This window comes from Pezoporus wallicus, unplaced genomic scaffold (genome assembly GCF_028554395.1).
Source record: "Pezoporus wallicus isolate ANWC-B61680 ecotype Strahan unplaced genomic scaffold, APGP_CSIRO_Pwel_v1 contig_818, whole genome shotgun sequence".
NCBI classification, from domain to species: domain Eukaryota; kingdom Metazoa; phylum Chordata; class Aves; order Psittaciformes; family Psittacidae; genus Pezoporus; species Pezoporus wallicus.
The window spans coordinates 5,561,074-5,578,448 of NW_026636248.1; the positions used below are offsets into that span (position 1 = coordinate 5,561,074).

The 17,375-nt window shown below is 37.5% G+C and overlaps 1 protein-coding gene across 7 annotated transcripts in view; it reads right to left on the reverse strand.

Annotated features, from left to right (window-relative positions):
* The window catches only part of ZCCHC2 (zinc finger CCHC-type containing 2), a 45,168-nt gene that overhangs the window by 11,177 nt on the left and 16,616 nt on the right, over positions 1 to 17,375 (reverse strand). For 3 of the 7 annotated variants that reach the window (XR_008970915.1, XM_057399392.1, XM_057399394.1), the window contains exons 3-9: positions 15,528 to 15,604; positions 12,825 to 12,896; positions 9,542 to 9,654; positions 7,634 to 7,728; positions 4,123 to 4,206; positions 2,263 to 2,320; positions 960 to 1,098 (exon numbers count right to left, since the gene is read on the reverse strand). Coding sequence is in view for 6 of the 7 variants with exons in the window: in XM_057399392.1 (XP_057255375.1) it covers positions 960 to 1,098; positions 2,263 to 2,320; positions 4,123 to 4,206; positions 7,634 to 7,728; positions 9,542 to 9,654; positions 12,825 to 12,896; positions 15,528 to 15,604 (638 nt within the window). In the remaining variant the exon portion in view is untranslated. The remainder of the gene's footprint in view (positions 1 to 959; positions 1,099 to 2,262; positions 2,321 to 4,122; positions 4,207 to 7,633; positions 7,729 to 9,541; positions 9,655 to 12,824; positions 12,897 to 15,527; positions 15,605 to 17,375) is intronic. The other 4 variants (XM_057399393.1, XM_057399396.1, XM_057399398.1 and 1 more) reach the window with 3 other exon arrangements.

A 17,375-nucleotide genomic window follows, 5' to 3' on the forward strand; every position in this document is an offset into this window, starting at 1 on the left:
AAAGGAGTGAAATCTTTGAAAACCCAGAAACAGTCTCTCTCTGAATATGCTGTATTTGGACATCCTTTAAATACAAAGTGGCTTTTCCTCTTCTTTAGCATATAAATTTTTTTCTTGCCTCAAGTTTGCAGTATGTCAAGCTCTGACGCAGTGTACCATTTCATCTTCAGAAGCAAATCCCAATTCATTACCCTGCTTTGTGAAATACGGAAACTGCTTTTGTTTGGCTTGCTATTCCCCACATAATAACCAATAATTCTGCAAATTCTGCTTGTAGAATAGGAGTACTATTAAGCAATTCTAACACTCAAGGTTTCAGATGTAAGCAGTGAACAACCTTCCCCCAATTTCAGTAGGCGATTTTATTTACAATTATTCTTCTCAACTATACTCACACCAAAATCAATCACACCAAAATCAATCACTGAAGAGACACAAATCTCACAAAAATTGTATATGCACCTAGCTATTAACTTTTTTCAACACAGATTAATGCTTAAAATACTTAGATAATGCAGGTAAGAGAAACAATGTTTAACCTGTTGTTGCTACTGTAGCATTAATATGGTTTAGTTATTAATACAGCTTCTAGTTTGTTCTTTGCAGTAACACAGAAATTCCCGAGGTGTTCTGAAATTCTCTCTGGTAATTACGTTACAGTAACAAGATTCTGTGTCTGATTACGAATGAGTACTAGTCTTTTCTGATCACTTACATCCTACTGGAAAATTTTATTTACAAATCCATAAATAAAATATCCAAACTTTGTGAGAGAGGGGTAATAATGATGATTTTTTTCTTAATAAAGCTAAGTCAGTAGCAATTTGAACTTCAACACTTGTTTATACAATTTCAGCAAAGCTCTTCATCCTTTAAAGCTAAATCTCATCATAAGGGAGTAGTGGACAGTCTTCTCAAGTATCTCAGCACATTGCTTTAAATAAAAAACAGCATCGCACCTGGTCAAGTAGGTTTGTACAGTGCTCTGGGTGCTGCTGGATAATACAGCTTTTTCTTCTCCAGTCCATTACCCCATTTTGCTCAGAGTGCTGTATGTTAAGGCTATCCAGTGAAGAACATTTTGCACTGCTAGTGCTGCTGAAAGGAAAAACCAAAAAGTTATGCTGATGTGAACAAACCTGCAGGCTTTTCTTACCAGCTGCGCAGTTTTGCATCGTGTTGGGAAACCGCAGTACTTTGTCTTCAGAAAGCCCTAGCAATTCTCAAGACATTGCTTCTAAAATTCTTGTGCTCTAAAATGATACTAACGATCTGAATGTAACTGGAGTTCCTTTTTCATTTGTCTACTAGAATTTGACACAAAAGTCAGAACAACAGAATTTGTAAAAAAAAAACAGTACTTAGGTGAAGAGTTTCCATGGATATTTCTGCAGTCTTTTTGTTTGCCTTTTTCACAACAAACGGGGGGAAATTTTCCAGATAAAAATGTATTCTGAATTCATCTCCTTTGTTCCTTATTGTTAATGACAAAGCTGGAATTACTTCCCCATTTCACAATTCATGAGACATTTAAGAAAAGGAACGCATGGCTACTTACAGATCATATTGCAGCTGTGTTTGTTTGAATTTCAAAATAGTCATCTTGCTTTGTATTTTTACCTTCAGGATTGCTAGTTTGAGTAGTGCTTGGAAACCAGGATTGCTAGCTTTGAGTAGTGCTGGGAAAGGGCAGTTGCATTTGGCATTTACTTTGGACCTTATGATGCCTTCCACTGAAGCTTCTCTTAACAGCAGCTGGTCTGAGAGCACTGGTCAACAAAGACTGCTGGAAAAACAGTCAGGGTTCTGATAGAGTCAGTAGGGCACATGAACCTATAAACCTTTTAGCTATCATACAAAACCACGCCCTACTACTATCTGCATGCAGGGGCTGGGGGGAGGAGTTAACACTTTCAAGTTCTTATCAACATACTTATGCTTATAATTCAAAGTGCCTTTTAATTTAGGGCTGTTGGCAAGCTGCTTCATGAAGGTTACTGCAATATGAAATGATTCTCAGTTCCCAGATGGCAGAAATCTAGCTCACTCCAAAGCACGTGACATGCCGAAGGTCCAATAGCTACTCACCAAATATGTCTGTAAGTAAGCGCTCAAACTACTTAAAAGATGTACAGTAAGACATGAAAAAAAAACAGTTTAAGAAAACGGTGAAAACCCAAGGTCTCAGACACAAGCCCCTGACTACAGAGATACAAGCAAGTTCAGAAACGTAGCACAGTCACATTACATTCTAGTACCTACTTGGCAACAGGACTTTTTCCATTATGTTTCTTGTGAACTGCTGTGTGTTGCATTACATCTGGAAAAAAAATAAACAAAGCATAATTTCAATAGCAATTCTTATTTCCTTTTAAGTCAATCCAACAAATTCATCGCCCATCACTATCAGACACTCAGTAGAAAACATCTCCATTAAATAGGCTAGGCTTAATTTACAGTGCTGAAATTAATGGGTGTTGCATAGAGGACAGATCAGTCTGAACAGACAGTATAATCAAGGCTCTTTACCTTCCATTTCACAGTAGAATGAAACAGAAAAATAGGAACTATCACAACTATTTATGTTTGCTCATCACTATATTTAATCATAAGGACTAAATATGTGACTGAATATCACCCAGAATTAAGGGATGGAGAGAGAAGAAAGGATTCAGTCAGAGAAGTACAGAATTTTGTTGTTTTTTTTTCTGAACTGCTAAAATTCACCTCAGAATGGTGTTGCACATTCTGAATAGCAAATGAAGACAAGCCTTACACGGAAGTATTGCATTCTGAACCTCACAAATTCACTATGCAAGTAAAGCTTTACAAACTACTTTGACATAAAAAGAGATATGCCTCAAACAAGAAACAAGAACTTCAGAGACATGGTCTTCCCTCTTCTTTAAGGCAACCATGAAGTTTTAACAGAAGCAACTTTTCTTGATTCCAACTGTTGACAGCCTTTATCTTCTTAGTAGCTTTCACTTTGCCTGAATTCCTCTCAGTGCTATACATAAGGCCAAATTATGATGGGGGGAATTAAAAAAATCCCAACCAAGACCAAAACCAACAAACTCCCCCCACACCATCACAATTTTTAAACTTCTGGTAGCACGTGACTAAAATGACAAAGTGTTTTCTGAAAAGCATTTGTAGTTTCACCAGATGAATGGATTTGCCTATTTTTTAAGGACAAGTATATAAATCACTATTGGAGGAATTTCCGCATATGCTGTTTATTTACTTGTGTGTTCTGAACTCTGAAGAAGAATACAGCAATGATTTTTTTCGAATATGAAAAAACTGCCTGGACTCCGTATATGGATTACTGATTGCACATGAGATCAGCTCCAAGCTTCTTACTAGTTCTTAATGTGTGACAGGATAAGAGTGGTGTCATTCTGTGAAAGCTACTGTAAATGTTCAGTGGTGTGTGCTCACCTTGCAGTCCCATTTCTCATCCTTTCCACCTACCAGAAGAGCTCATACTTGTTCACTACTAAAAAAAAATGCAAAACTTGGCATTCCTTTCAGAATGAAATTACTGACTTGCCACTGTGCTGCTGCTTCTGCATGTGAACTGGTTTTAAGGTATGTGGAATACACCAGCTTTCAAACTGTAATCAACACACTCACTCCAGTCCCAAACAGATCTTATTAACAGTCCAGAGTATAAAAGCAGCATAGGTTAAGAATAAGAAAACTTGAGCATCCTATGTAAAATGAAAAGCTAGACAAATCTGGCGCATTTAATGCAAAACAGTCTGCTACTCTTGAAATGTTGCACTCAACTTTGAACCCCACTAACTGAAGAACAGGTAAAGCCATGAAAACCTACAATCTTGGCTCAAGTAAATTGTATAGTGTATCTTCCTGGTTGCTCAACACAGCTGTGAGCTTCTGCTTCTGAGCTGCCTATAAACACTCCCACTCCTTGAATTACACAGCAGCCTCCTGAGAAAACTGCTGAAAGTGTACAAAAATTCTTCATTTACATAAGCAGATTCCATTCAAATCTCTCGGCTTTGTACCAATGAAGAAATGAGTCAACTCTATGATTTCCAGAACTGAGTGTGGTCAAATTTCTCAGAGAAGAACCACCTTCAGGTACACAACTACCTTCCTCCTGACTTGAAGCTTCTGAACTGTCCTCCTTGAAGTGTTCTGGTGCCTTAACCGTCTTCAAAGAGGGTTGTAAGTTACCTGCAGAGAATAAAGTTCATGTAGTAACTTTACAGATCTTGAGCAACTACACAATTCCTCAATGCCTGCACTAAACTGGAAGCTAGGGAAATTGGAAGACTGAATTTACTGGTTTGCATGTGGCAATAATTTGAACATCATCTCCTTCAAAGCAGGCAATCTCCAGGAGTAAAGGCTCCATGGAGACACTTTTATTTTTATTAAAGAGTGTGTAAAACAATTTTAAAGCTGTGATGCAGTTCCAAAAGTTTGGGATTGTGATTACAGTATTAGAAATATTTCTATATCCTGCACTTATTTCTTTCTTTTTTCGTTACAGTGGGAAATGGGAGGAGACCAATTCTAGTTACTAGAAGTCTGCAAGAAGTTGCACTCCTTCATTATCAAATCATTCACTTGCAAAAAGTGACTTAATTTGGGCTAAAGCCTTCTAGTGCCCTTAACACAGCATTCATGCACAATTTTTGCCTTTTTATGACAGACAGGATGGAAAAAGAAGGGGCAATAATATTAATAGTTTTGTTGCAAAAATACCACTGCCATATCCTGGAAAAGGATTTAGTATAATAATTAATCTAACTCTAGAGTCTACTCTTTCCCTCTGAAGAAGTTCCAAGTTAGTGCAGGTAAAAGCATCTGAAAGCTGTTGCTTAGGAACTTGAAATACTATTAGGAAGATCCTTCTGAATACTGTCTGCACTGAAGATACCAAGACCCCAGAAATCATGCTCTAATGAAGCCTGCAGAATCAAACAGGTACTCCAACCTGAAAGTGTCTAAAATAACTGATGTTGTGAACCAGGAGGGAGCTAATTGATTTCCTCCTTAATGGAACCATGGTGGCATGATTACGCTTACTGAAAATATTATTCAGTGTGAGATCCCAATTATTATTTAAGGTATAAATACCCTTCACTAAATATAGAATGTGATTCCACATATCCTTTAGAAACAGTGAATATTTTTGTATTTCTGTGAAGAGGTATTTTTATCCCCAACTAAATAGCGAATGAAGGCCAATTTAAGCCACAAATGCTTTGCTGCCTATTAGTTCTGCACATCTGATTTGAGAACTATGATGAGATTTTTCTTAAAGATACGGATCCTCCTCTTCCCCCACTCCCAGCATAGTCACCACAGCCAAAATATGCCACCACAGGCTTTCAATTGCAAGTATTAGCAGGAATCCTGAAATTCCAAACTGGAAACCAAGAAAAACACAGAGGCCACCAATAAAACACACCTCATGAGCAACTTAACTGTGATTTTGGCAATGAGCTGGATGAGTACTTGTATCTAAGTACAGATTCTGTTAGTCTGGAATGCATGACAGACAGGGTGAGGCACTTAATTGTTTAGCAGAAAGGAGGAAAGACTCCAGTGGAAGATGACTTAGGAAAAGTGACTGTGAGCTACCCCAGTGAAGCCACCTAGTCCCCCTTCTCAAAAGAAAAACTATGCTTAAGTTTATCACACTGTTTGTCTTCAGTTGTTTTAATATCTAACTCAATGTCAGGGCCCTGAACCACACCAATGAGCTTGCAGACTCTTGCCCTGCCAACAGCTTCACCTGTAAGATCCAATCTGATATAGTGCAGTTTTGCAATTCTGGATGAGACTGCTGGGGAAAGAACTTGCAAGAAGCCCCATCTGGGGACTCCATCCTTTTGCTTGGGATCCACATGCGAGTTCACGTCCTTGCCTGAAGTGCACTGCAGCCATGCCTGTGCCTGGACATGTACCCTGCTGATCCCATTCTTAACCCTGACCTATTGACTTGTACTTCTGCTTTGACCTCAGATCTGCCTCAGTGCTCTGGACTTGTCTGGTAATCACTAGACTCTTGGCCTGTCCCTGGTCCTAGTCTCCCACATAGCAAGTTAAGCCCAGTGTTTTCTGTTTTATTCATCAGAGAGAACAGATCATCTTCTTTACACAAGGACTTTTTGGTATTTGAAGACTTCAGTCATCTTCCACTGGAGTCTTTCCTCCTGTCTGCTAAACAATTAAGTTCCTCACCCTGTCATGTATTTGACATCTGAGAAGTTCCCATGAACTTTCACAGACCAAATTACTTATTATTATAAAAGTTAGCTCTTATTTATGATCACATTATAATCTGTAAGACTTCCCTCAGAACTGACATTTGACCATTCTACCCTTCTGATCTACCTACCCTGCAGGTATTTCTGCCCTGCATTAACCCAGTCAAGTCTACTGTGATGGAACCTGGCACTGGCTCTTTCTCAGACCATTTCAAATTATAATCACATAGAACAATGTATTTACAAGTCTTCCACACCGAGACATAGTCTACGGACTAAAATATGCATACCCTCTGCAGTGTGCCTATCATTAACGTGAGTCTGGACTTTGGAAACTTGCTCATCCCCATGCAGCCTTTTAAGTACAACAAAGTTGTGAGAATTTTCATAGCAGTAAATTCCAGCCAGTTTCACAACCATACTGGACATCATTAGCTTAACATTTTCAAGAAACCACCATGTAAGAATGTCCTAAGTGTTACTGAACAAAAAAAAGGGCACAAAACGAACTACAGCTTCTACCCTAATCACAATGCCTCTATCTCAACATGGAAAGAATGCATTTGTCACAATCACACACATCATTTCAAATTAAAGTCAGTCCTCATTCCATGATTTTCTTCCAAGCTCATATGAGTGGTCTGTTTGAAAACTCGCAATTTATTCAAATCCTCACTAATATCTTCTGTAACTTCTGAGGCAGTGGCCCCACAGTCAGTGCCTTAACTGTTATGGTATAGAGCATGCACTGAAAGAAGGAAAGATTCAAAAGAAACAAAGACCACATCCTAAGGCATCCATACAAAGAAGCTAAGCTTAGGTCACACAAACAATCTGTAATATGCAAGTAGGTAAGTGGTCCACCAAAGAAATCTCTGCAATGCAAATGCTCTGAATTCTGCATTCTGAATTCTGATTCAGTATGTTCTGAAATTAGGGCCATCCCATTATTTATGTAGCATGTACCTAAAACAAATCTTAGTTTAATATCAAGACAAATGCTTCATCTATGAGAGAAACCAAATAAAAACCAGATGTGATAGTTTGGGTCAGATGAAGCTTTTTGTTCCAAAGTTTAAGATTTTTTTTAAAAGGAAAAAGTCCCAAACTGTTGCACAGATTCAATTCATAATAACCTATTTTAATAGCATGATGGTACAGAGGAGAAGAAAGAAATTAAAAAAACAGAAGCTGATGCTAGATAGCATGTTCCCACTGTCAAAAATATCTGCTGAAGTGAGTATTCATTGGCAGAGAGTTCAAATACCACCAGCAGAATACAATGTAACATGAACACATAATTAATAATACTGTAATTAGGCACAACAGGAAGAATAGCTTTTTACAGACATTTTGTTAAACAGTATTGGGATATTTCTTACTGTGAGTGTGCAAAGATTCTGATGAAATTGATTGGAAGAAGTTGTATACTCTCTGATTCTGCAGAAAAGCTTGCGATGTATTTGAAAATAGCTGCCTGAAATTTAAGGTAAGAGTTTGTTAAACTGCAAGTAATATACCATAAGAATACAAAAAAATTTACTACAGTACCATTTGAGAGCCAAGTAGGCAGTTTGTAAGAAGTCACAGAATCATAGAAAAGTCAGGGTTGGAAAGGACCTTAAGATCAAGTTCCAACTCCCCTGCCATGGGCAGGGTCACCTCACACTAAACCATATCATCCAAGGCTTCGTCCAACCAAACACTTTGAATTGCATGTTTAGCATAAATGATGGTAAATGCTACTTTTGAGCTTTGTTGTTCAGTGCTAGTGCACGGTGGAAGTACAGCCAGCAGAAGAGATTGGTACGACTGATTTAATTTAAAAGGCCGTGTGCTTTTGAGCCATTTTAATTCGATTGTTTTAGCTACCAGTAACACTTCAAAGAAGAGTATGGACTGAGTCAAAAAGCACTGGACCTTATATTTGAACTTTTTTTAAAATTGGTAACACATTATATTTCCCAAAACCATTAAACTCTTCCTTAAATACACTTATTTGGTTAAATACAAAGACGAATTTACCTATAATGTCAGTATTTGAGTTTCATAATTATCTCCAAGAGCAAAGGGTGGGATTCTCAATATTGCTCTCCAATGGCCTGAGTCTGTTCCCAGACTCAGTGCTCCCAGGTCATGACAAACTCTTATTAGCTTCAGATAAGAAAACAGGCCAAGAATGAATCGCTTTTACATGCCACACCAAGTCTTCAGTTATTGCTTTCCAGGAAGCACTACCCAGTTTTGGGTATTCACACAGAATTTCAGTATAGCCAGAAAAATAACTTGCAAACTGTAATTCTAGTTCCATATTATAACATGGTTTGATATGTTCAAAGGTTACCCTCAAACTAAATCTCCTGGGTTTGTAATTACTGCGCAGTAAGGCTTTACAGCCTTTCTGTATTTCAACACATCCTTTTCAGTAACCCTCTATTAAACAAGTTTGTCCATTTAAGAACACAATGTTTATTAGCCAAAACTGTTTGCACAGATTTAGTTTTTGGCTTGACAATGAAGCCAATAAAGACAGACAAATATCATTACTGATCAAAACAAAAGAAAACTGAGAAGTGGAAGGTTGAGGCACACAGTGGTTCCATATCTTTTTTAGCTAAGCTATTAAGACAAAGCCCAAAGGTCTGATATGCTTGGACTCGCAGTAAATTCTGAGCAGGAGCTTGAAAAGCAGTGCCTGTTACTTCAACAAGTACCCTAACTCAAGGGATGCTGCCTAATCTGATGAATAATTTGTTTTGAGTAAGGTTCAACAGCCCTGGCAGAAAAAAACATACACAGACATTTGCAGTGAGAAAAAAACAGGGAGGCACACCCCAAATTCAGATTACTGTTCTGAGTTGCAGGGTTTGACCTACAAGTCCCTCATGCAGCAAGTACTCTCATCACTAAATAGTAGGTTATGAGGTACAGGCTATTTTCTTACAAATGTGTGAGCTACATTTTATTTTATATACACATTTCACTGTTACTATTTATTCTTTTCAAATCCTGTTCTCTCACTCTATCCTGTCATAAAATTAGAACACACAAGCTCTGAGTTTTCGTAACTATATGATTACTTCTAAAGAAGTAATCCATTAAGCTTTAGTAAGAGTCTCAATTTAAAGGCAAAAACAAGAAAGAGTCGGGAGTATATATTTCATCACTGCCTTCCCATTTTCTTCACAAACTGTATTTAGGCAGCAGAATTGCCACTGTCCCTAAAAGTCGAGCTTGACTTCGATCACTTTTCAGGTGATACATTTCAGGTTATTTACTAAAATACTTACCTGATTATGGGCTCAAGATCAGCATGCCTTCGTTCTTCCCTCTTCTGAAACCCCTGATTTAGTGCTCTTAAAATAGTCTTGTCAAATGCTTCAGAAGATGGTTCCTTTGGGAGCTGAGAAAAAGGTTATTGTGAAAAACGAGTAGCTGGCATTTTAAATCTGTATTTGACCACCATCAGTTTTTATACCTTTTGACATCAACAAGAAACTCTGTTGTTCCAGTTTGAGTAAGGTAATTTACAGACCAAAGGTATAACAAATCATCATAATTTAGTTTTGCTAAAGAAACACTTTGCTGTAAATCCTCACATCAAACTCAGCTGCTAAGATGGCTTAAAGTTCTATTTGAAAGAGCTACATTCAGAAATATACCAAAAATATTTCCTTTTCCAGAGTAATTTACTGCCTATTTTGATGTATTTCTTTGACTCTTTCACACACAGAAAGTCTGAAAATAACATTAAAAATTACCACAGAGGACCAAATACACTGTACTCACTATCATTACTTAGCTAGATTAAATTGTTTTAAAGAAACAGGAGTAGAAAGGAAACTTTTCCAGTTTTATAACACACTAGACTTCAGTGGGCAACACGGAAATTAATCAATAGCAAGTCCTTCTCCAACTGCTATGAATACTGAAGCTTCTTACAAAAATTGTGTTTCCAATGCACTATTACAAAGTAAGATCTTCCAGTGTTCTAGTTCAGAAGGCAAACTTCTTGCTACTAAAAAGCTTGTCTATTTCAAATGAAAAATATTCCCTACAAAAAAAAATTTCGTATTTACAACTTCCAAAATAATGCCCTTAAGTGCATTAAAGCTGATCAAATACATTAGCACATATATATGTAAGTCTCTAAATTTGGGGGCAATTAAAAGTAAACTGTCATAGCAAAAATGCTTCTTCCTAAAGTTAAAAGCTATTGCTAGTCTGGTTAACATCCGCCATCAGTTATGATCAACAGCACGAAGGGATTTACACTGGAGCAGCATGTTCCTCTTGCATATCTGGAATACACTCAACCCAGAGTGCCAGCTGGATATTACATCCTGCAAGTGGTACAACAGCAAAGCACGAAGTAATTCTTTCACTGAATGAAGTGCTACTAATAGAGACACACTATGTCTAATGTAGATAATTGCTTGGTAACATACATAAAAGGAACTTCTGGAATGCAGACAGACAGGTGCTGTTAGTGTTAGATCAGCACAGTGCTATAGCACCTGAAGTATATTAGATATAAAACCAGAGAGAAGCGCTGAAAGCAGCTATTCTTAACTGGCTCCTTTGGTTTTAATAAGCTTTAATTGAGGAACTTTGACTGAAGAATTAGTCAGTATTAACCAAAAGGTACCAAAAAGCTCCTGCAGAAGTGTGGGAATAAGCAAGTTTCCTGTCCTGGTGTTCTGTATTTAAACTCATCTCCACAAACAGTCACAACTTTTATGCTTTAAAACTTTAATTAAAAATAATTCAATTCCTTCTGTAGTTAAAGATTTAGTTATACAAACCCAAGATTAGGTGCTTAACTTCAGGTAATGAAATAGCCTTGTTACTGAGAAGCTTATTAGTCCCTTCATGTGTGGGTAGCTGCTTTCATGCAAAGAACTTTTTATATTTATCACCTAAAAGAAGGTGTTCTTTAGATATAAAGCATCCAAGTTATCCCATTTATTACCTTCGTTTTTCTCCCTGATGCTTCTATACTGAAGCAATTTTTACAGTTACATCACTCCTATCAGCTGCAACCTTGGAATTTCCTATCAAGTATTTTGATCATTCTTTTCTGTCCCTAGAAAATTGTGCATAGTAATTTATTTAACAGTAAATAAATTTATTTAACAATTCTCTCTCTCTTCTCTACTTATGGCTATCAAGCCAACACAAATCAAATAAATTTTCCAGCTGTGCACATTCTCCACAGGACACTTCGGCAAGCTCACTGTAGCCTGTGGCCATCCTCCTCTTGTCCTGCCATCTTCTCTGCTGGAGTAGTCAAGCCAGCACATGGAACACTTCACATCTGAAGAACTGACACTGGTCAAACTGGACAGCTCTGCAATATTTTGTATCCTGTCTGTTTTCCTGGCTCCCATTCGTCCCAGCAGCAAGGAGGTACTAGAGAGTCCATTTCAGAAACTGGTGTTCCTCTTTACTTTATACAGAGGCACGCAGTTCCACACTCCTCTCAGAGCTGCATGGGATCCTGTATGACAGTCCTGCTTTTAAAGTTCTCTTCAGGAGCAGATGCAGGTATTCTATGTTGTGGGACACCCCATCTGCAACCTGACATACCATCCATAATTCAAATCCTTATGATTCAAGCTCTGGAATCTCTTCAAACTAGATATTTCAAGTAGATTAAAGTAGTAGTGAATGCTCACTGCTTTACTTCTACAACACTGGAAAATATAATGCTGATAACTGAAAAAGTGAACAAGACAATGACCTTTGTACAGTAAATGGCTTCCCACTTGCAATTAACACTGCAGTTAAGAACACCAGATGCTATCAAAACATGCCCAAGCCAGATCTTTCATTAGTGCTCTGTGCAGTGAGGATTTTAAATACAGAATTTCCCAGAATAGGTGGAACTGAAAATATTAGACACTGGCAATGAAACACACAGTTTGAGGTCATCACACTAACGAGGCCTACATGTGGCCTATGCACATAAATACATTCCTGTTTGAGATGAGGGGAGAAAAACTTGAACTTTTACCTTTTTTTTTTTTTCCCAACACACATACAGGCACAAGTAGGTGCTATGTTTGCCTCAAATTTAACTCCTTGTGACAGTGAATATATCTGCCTTTGTTCTACTGAAGAATACAACAGTAAAATTAAGAACTATTATGCTTATGGCTCTGCCTCATTAATTCGAAACAACTAAATGGTACTCTTTGAGGTCATTCTAACAGGGACACCAATAAGTAAACAAGCAGTGCTTGTACTCGTAACATTAACTCTGCAGGGAATATTAAAAAGTCATCTGGTAGTTTTATGGTAGTTCAATTAAAACTATATGAGCAATTTCAGATGAGACAAACTATCTCTTCCTGGGAAACTCCCGGAATACTCTGCTGAGTTTCTTCATCTGTCAAGCTGCTCCACCACACAATATACGGGATTTAAATGGTTAACACAATTGTGAAGTACAAAAATCTGGTAACATGCCTTTGTTTCTGTAATTACATCCTAAATATCACAGCTCTCTTAGACTACTTCTCAAGTTATAAACCTGATGTGTAAACACTACTTTTATATTTCAATACATACTTTTAGCAGGAATTCCTGAAGCTCCTGATGTGTTTTTGTTACACATGTTACCGACAGATCAGACCAGGTTACCTAGTAAGCAAGGAAAAGACAATGAAGGAAATTTCTTTTTCCAAATATCATACCAGCTACATCTTAACATTTCCATAAATCTGATGAGCTCAGTATAAGAGTTAACACCTGCAGGTAAGTAGATACCAAGCAAAACAGGGATAATGATGTGCTTTTTCAAAGACATAGACTAATTTTGAGGGTACATTTTAAAGACCATCTTCATGTTATTTGTGGCTAAAGGGAATATGAACAAATTCAGAAGAATGCAACGAAGTCCCTGAAGATTACTGACTTTGTGAGTCAGAACGAAGCCAGGCAGAAGGCTCTGTAATTACGGGACTTGTATCATCAGACATCATTAACGGCAAAAACCAGGCACGAGAGAAAAGCACTTGTAGGTCAGATATACTGGATTGTGCCCTTGCTGCCATTATCAGGAGTAAAAAGAAAAAAAAGAGGAAAAAAAAAGCTCAGTTTCTCTTGCCTGTAAAATAATTTTATCTGCTTCAGGGTTGAATCTTACATGGTCATACAGAAGCTGTTGTAAGGCACAATTAAGTATTGTCAGGATGATGGAGCTAGGTTTTTTTCAGTGATGTCCAGTGACAGGACAAGGGGCAATGGGTGTAAACTGGAGCATAGGAGGTTCCGGGTGAACATCAGGAAAAATTTCTTTACTGTGAGAGTGACAGATCACTGGAACAGGCTGCCCCGGGGGGTTGTGGAGTCTCCTACGTTGGACATATTCAAGGCCCGCCTGGACAAGTTCCTGTGTGATGTACTCTAGGTTACCCTGCTCTTGCAGGGGGGTTGGACTAGATGATCTTTTGAGGTCCCTTCCAACCCTTGGGATTCTGTGATTCTGTGATTGCAAGTTACTGAAGGAGTTATTCAAGAATCAGACAGCATTTTGGTATATGCTTGTATAAAATTTCAGTAGCTTATTCTTCTGACACAACATGCAAGTAGTGAACCAGCACCTTCACATGCATATTTTGAGAAAAAAATAAGTAAGCTTGGTTAGATGGGTGCTGCCTGGCTTTAAGCCCACTTTTAGGCTTAAGATTCCTATTACATGGATGGGAAGATTCTGCGTAATGGGAGTGGATATGGCAATTATAAACATTAATTTACTCCCAAGACTTGACAGAATAATGTCAACCACCAACTGCCTTCAACTTAGTCCTCAGAAATGCCAACTACTCTTGGTGGCCTCAGTTGGAAAGCCAGGACTGTAATTGCTGTTATACCTTAAAAAAGCAGCGTCTGGGCAAGCACAAAATGATCTACAGTGAGGAGCACAGTATATACCTGCATAGATGAGGAGAGGAAACTCTTTCCTCAAAGAACTGAGGTGGAAGAGTTTCAAGTTTACTCAAATACTTCCCAGAATATCTCCACATTCCCCCTTTAATAAAGAAATTCAAAACCACTGTCAAATCTATGTGCTGAATTTCCAAAACTGTTTCGTAACTTTAAATGTTAAGAATTCGTATGAGCATTCTGTACAAACCTCTCCTACCTACTGTTGTATTTTACCTAGTACTCAGCTCACAGACTACTGGGACAAGGTTGAAATACTTGGGCAAGTTAACCTTTAAGCCTTTGGCAGCTACATATTCTACATTATTGTCCTCAGCAAAAGTAGAGTGCAGAAGTTTTTGCGAATTTCACCTTCAGGCACTATCAACAACAAAGTGTCTGTTGCCAGTACTTTACTTCAAAATCATAAATAGTATACATGTCAATTTAACACTACTTTTAAGCTTCTAGTAATACCAGAAAAGACAAAACTTTAAATTTACCTCCACTTAGACAAAACACTAGCAAACTTTGGGATCAATACATCAGTTTTCTGCTCAAAATGGCTTTCTCTTTTTCTTAAGTTTGCCTCTTCAAAGAGCTCCCATGACCCATGTCAAATAACCAGTTATAATGTTTGATCTAAAACATTCTTTTGTTGAAGGAAAAAAAGTAGAATTTAACTCTCTGCTCAAATCTGGTATACTACCACACTCACATCTACTGGCCAAATGACTCATAATGCTAGTCAGTCCTTGCTAAGAAAATTACTACTTTGATTCAATTAGAACATCACCACCAAAGGCCTTAGCAGCTATTATTTAACACCTACAGCCTTTAATACCAGACCTTAATACTGAAAGCTTACTGCTTCCCAAGTAGTAAGAAGCAGTGTTTCAGTTTTAAAATTCACTCACATAATTGCTTTGGATGTTGCCTCTGGCTATTACAATACATGAAGACTATACTAGGTAGGCCTTCGAGTTTGTTTACTTTTTTTAGCTTGTTTGTTTTCACCTTAACAAACTAATCAACCCCTCTGGTTTTGTAAAACAACACAGGAGCCATCCTCTTACGGTAAACATTCATGAAGGAGATCTAAGCTGACCATATGACTCCAAGCAATATACAGCTGCAGACACAAGAACTTTATTCCTATACCACTTGAGCAAACAATTAGCTAGTTTTAGAATTCTTCGTAATCATTGGATAATTCCAAGAATCTCTGGAGACTAACTTAAATCAAAATTGCCTTCTAAGCAGGTATTTGGAACAAGCTGTATATATCTACAATACACAGATATGGCTAAGACAATTACTTCAATATTCTGGATGTTATTTGCTTACTTTAAACGTGTATTCCAAATGTTTGTCAGCCCTTTTCCTTGGTACTCCTTTCAGGGTTATCTTCTCAATGTGTACAGCTGAAAGAAAACCACCTTATTGTACATGCAAAAATTACAGTTTAAACATGTATCTACTTCCCTAGCTGCTCTTGAGAATCACTAATGCTATTTACTGACTCACACAACCCCACTCTTTCTCAGATGCTATTTTTCTATAACAAACTGCAGGGGGCAGGTGAAGTCTTGTTCTCTATAAAGTATTTTTGTGGCCTGACTAAAAACCCTCACTGCAGATAACAGAAATCTGTACGCTACCTAAGAACTTACTTAGCCAAAAGGTCACATAAATACAAGAATGTAACCACTATAAGTGAAACAACGATAAAAGAAAGTAAAAAAGCACTGATAAAAGCTTCCACATCCACATATCTGAAATATCAAGTAGTAATGAGAGCAAACTGAGGCAGAAGAGCCACATTTCTGAAAGGCACTGAGGTGGAAGGAAATGCTTGGGAAAGGCCTGAAGGAAACAGAAACGAGAGTTAGCAATCAGAATACAAAGAGGAGAAGCAGAAGGCTACTACAGTTTTACTGCAAAGAGTATCATTAAATTGAATTGAAAAGGAAGAAAGGTACTTTAACGTACTGGCTACTTTAACATTTCCTGCCCATAAGTCTACCTTATTCAGGAATAGGTAAGTTCTAGCTGTGACCTGGTATGCAGCAGCACCCTAAGGCTTTCAGGGCCTGGAGATTTTCTTGAGGGCACGTAACATTGTTCAGGTAATACTCCACAAAAAAATTCTCATGTAGCCAAGATGGGCTTTTCCCTTTTCCTACTATGCTGGCCTAAGAATTCAGCAGAATTTTATTCCTTTACAAGCACATCTTTACATGTAAAAAAAATTATTTAAACGATATTTTGACCAGCCCTACACCATCAATGCTTCCTTTCCATGCTTTTGAAACTACTTCTTTTTTGGGGGGAGGGTGGGAGGACGATGATGTTGCCAGATAATGTTTTCCTTTCAATTTTTAACTGTATAAACATACATGGAAACCACTCAGAACAACAATAATAAAAAATTAAAAATCAACCTCCTAAAAGTACATGTTAAAGTTTATTATTGGAGATTACCTTATTACCGTATCATCTAACTTAAACATCTTCAACCATTTTTTTGAAGTTACAATTAAAGTATCATCCCCATAAAACATGCCATTTCTAAGACAAGCAAGTATTGGCAATTTCCTGAAAAGGAATAATAAGCCAGCATATAAACCTAATGATATTGTTACAGCTTCCAGTTCTTTCAGTAGAAAGACGGACAAATATTGAGTATGCTGGCGTACACTGGTTGTGACCCTCTACCTGGGAGTCAGAGCACTAGATCAGTTCATTTTTATCAGCTAATGAAGATTACTATGATTCTATGATGAATTATTACAAAGCAGACATCTGAGATCAGCTAAGAATGCAAGACAATAGCATACACCAATATACCATGAAAAGCTGAATGATTAGTGATCTTAATTTTTACCCGCCTGGTAAAGCACTGTTAGGAAAGGACTATGGCATAACATGAGTTGTGGTAAAGTTTCTTATTGGCCAATGTTAAAACTGATACCATCAACTCAGTTGATATTTGTAAGTTAATTAAAAAGTTGATTCCCATGGCTGGAACTGAGAATAGTGGTTTAAGTTGCGTTTCACCACATGTATACATTTAACGTACATAATTATGGAAACTAGCACCGTTAATATTCAAAGACAAACTTCTTTTCTAATGAGTGTGTGTTTATTTTAAACTATTCAATGTTTTCAAGGCTAAATGTATTTGTTCTCAAG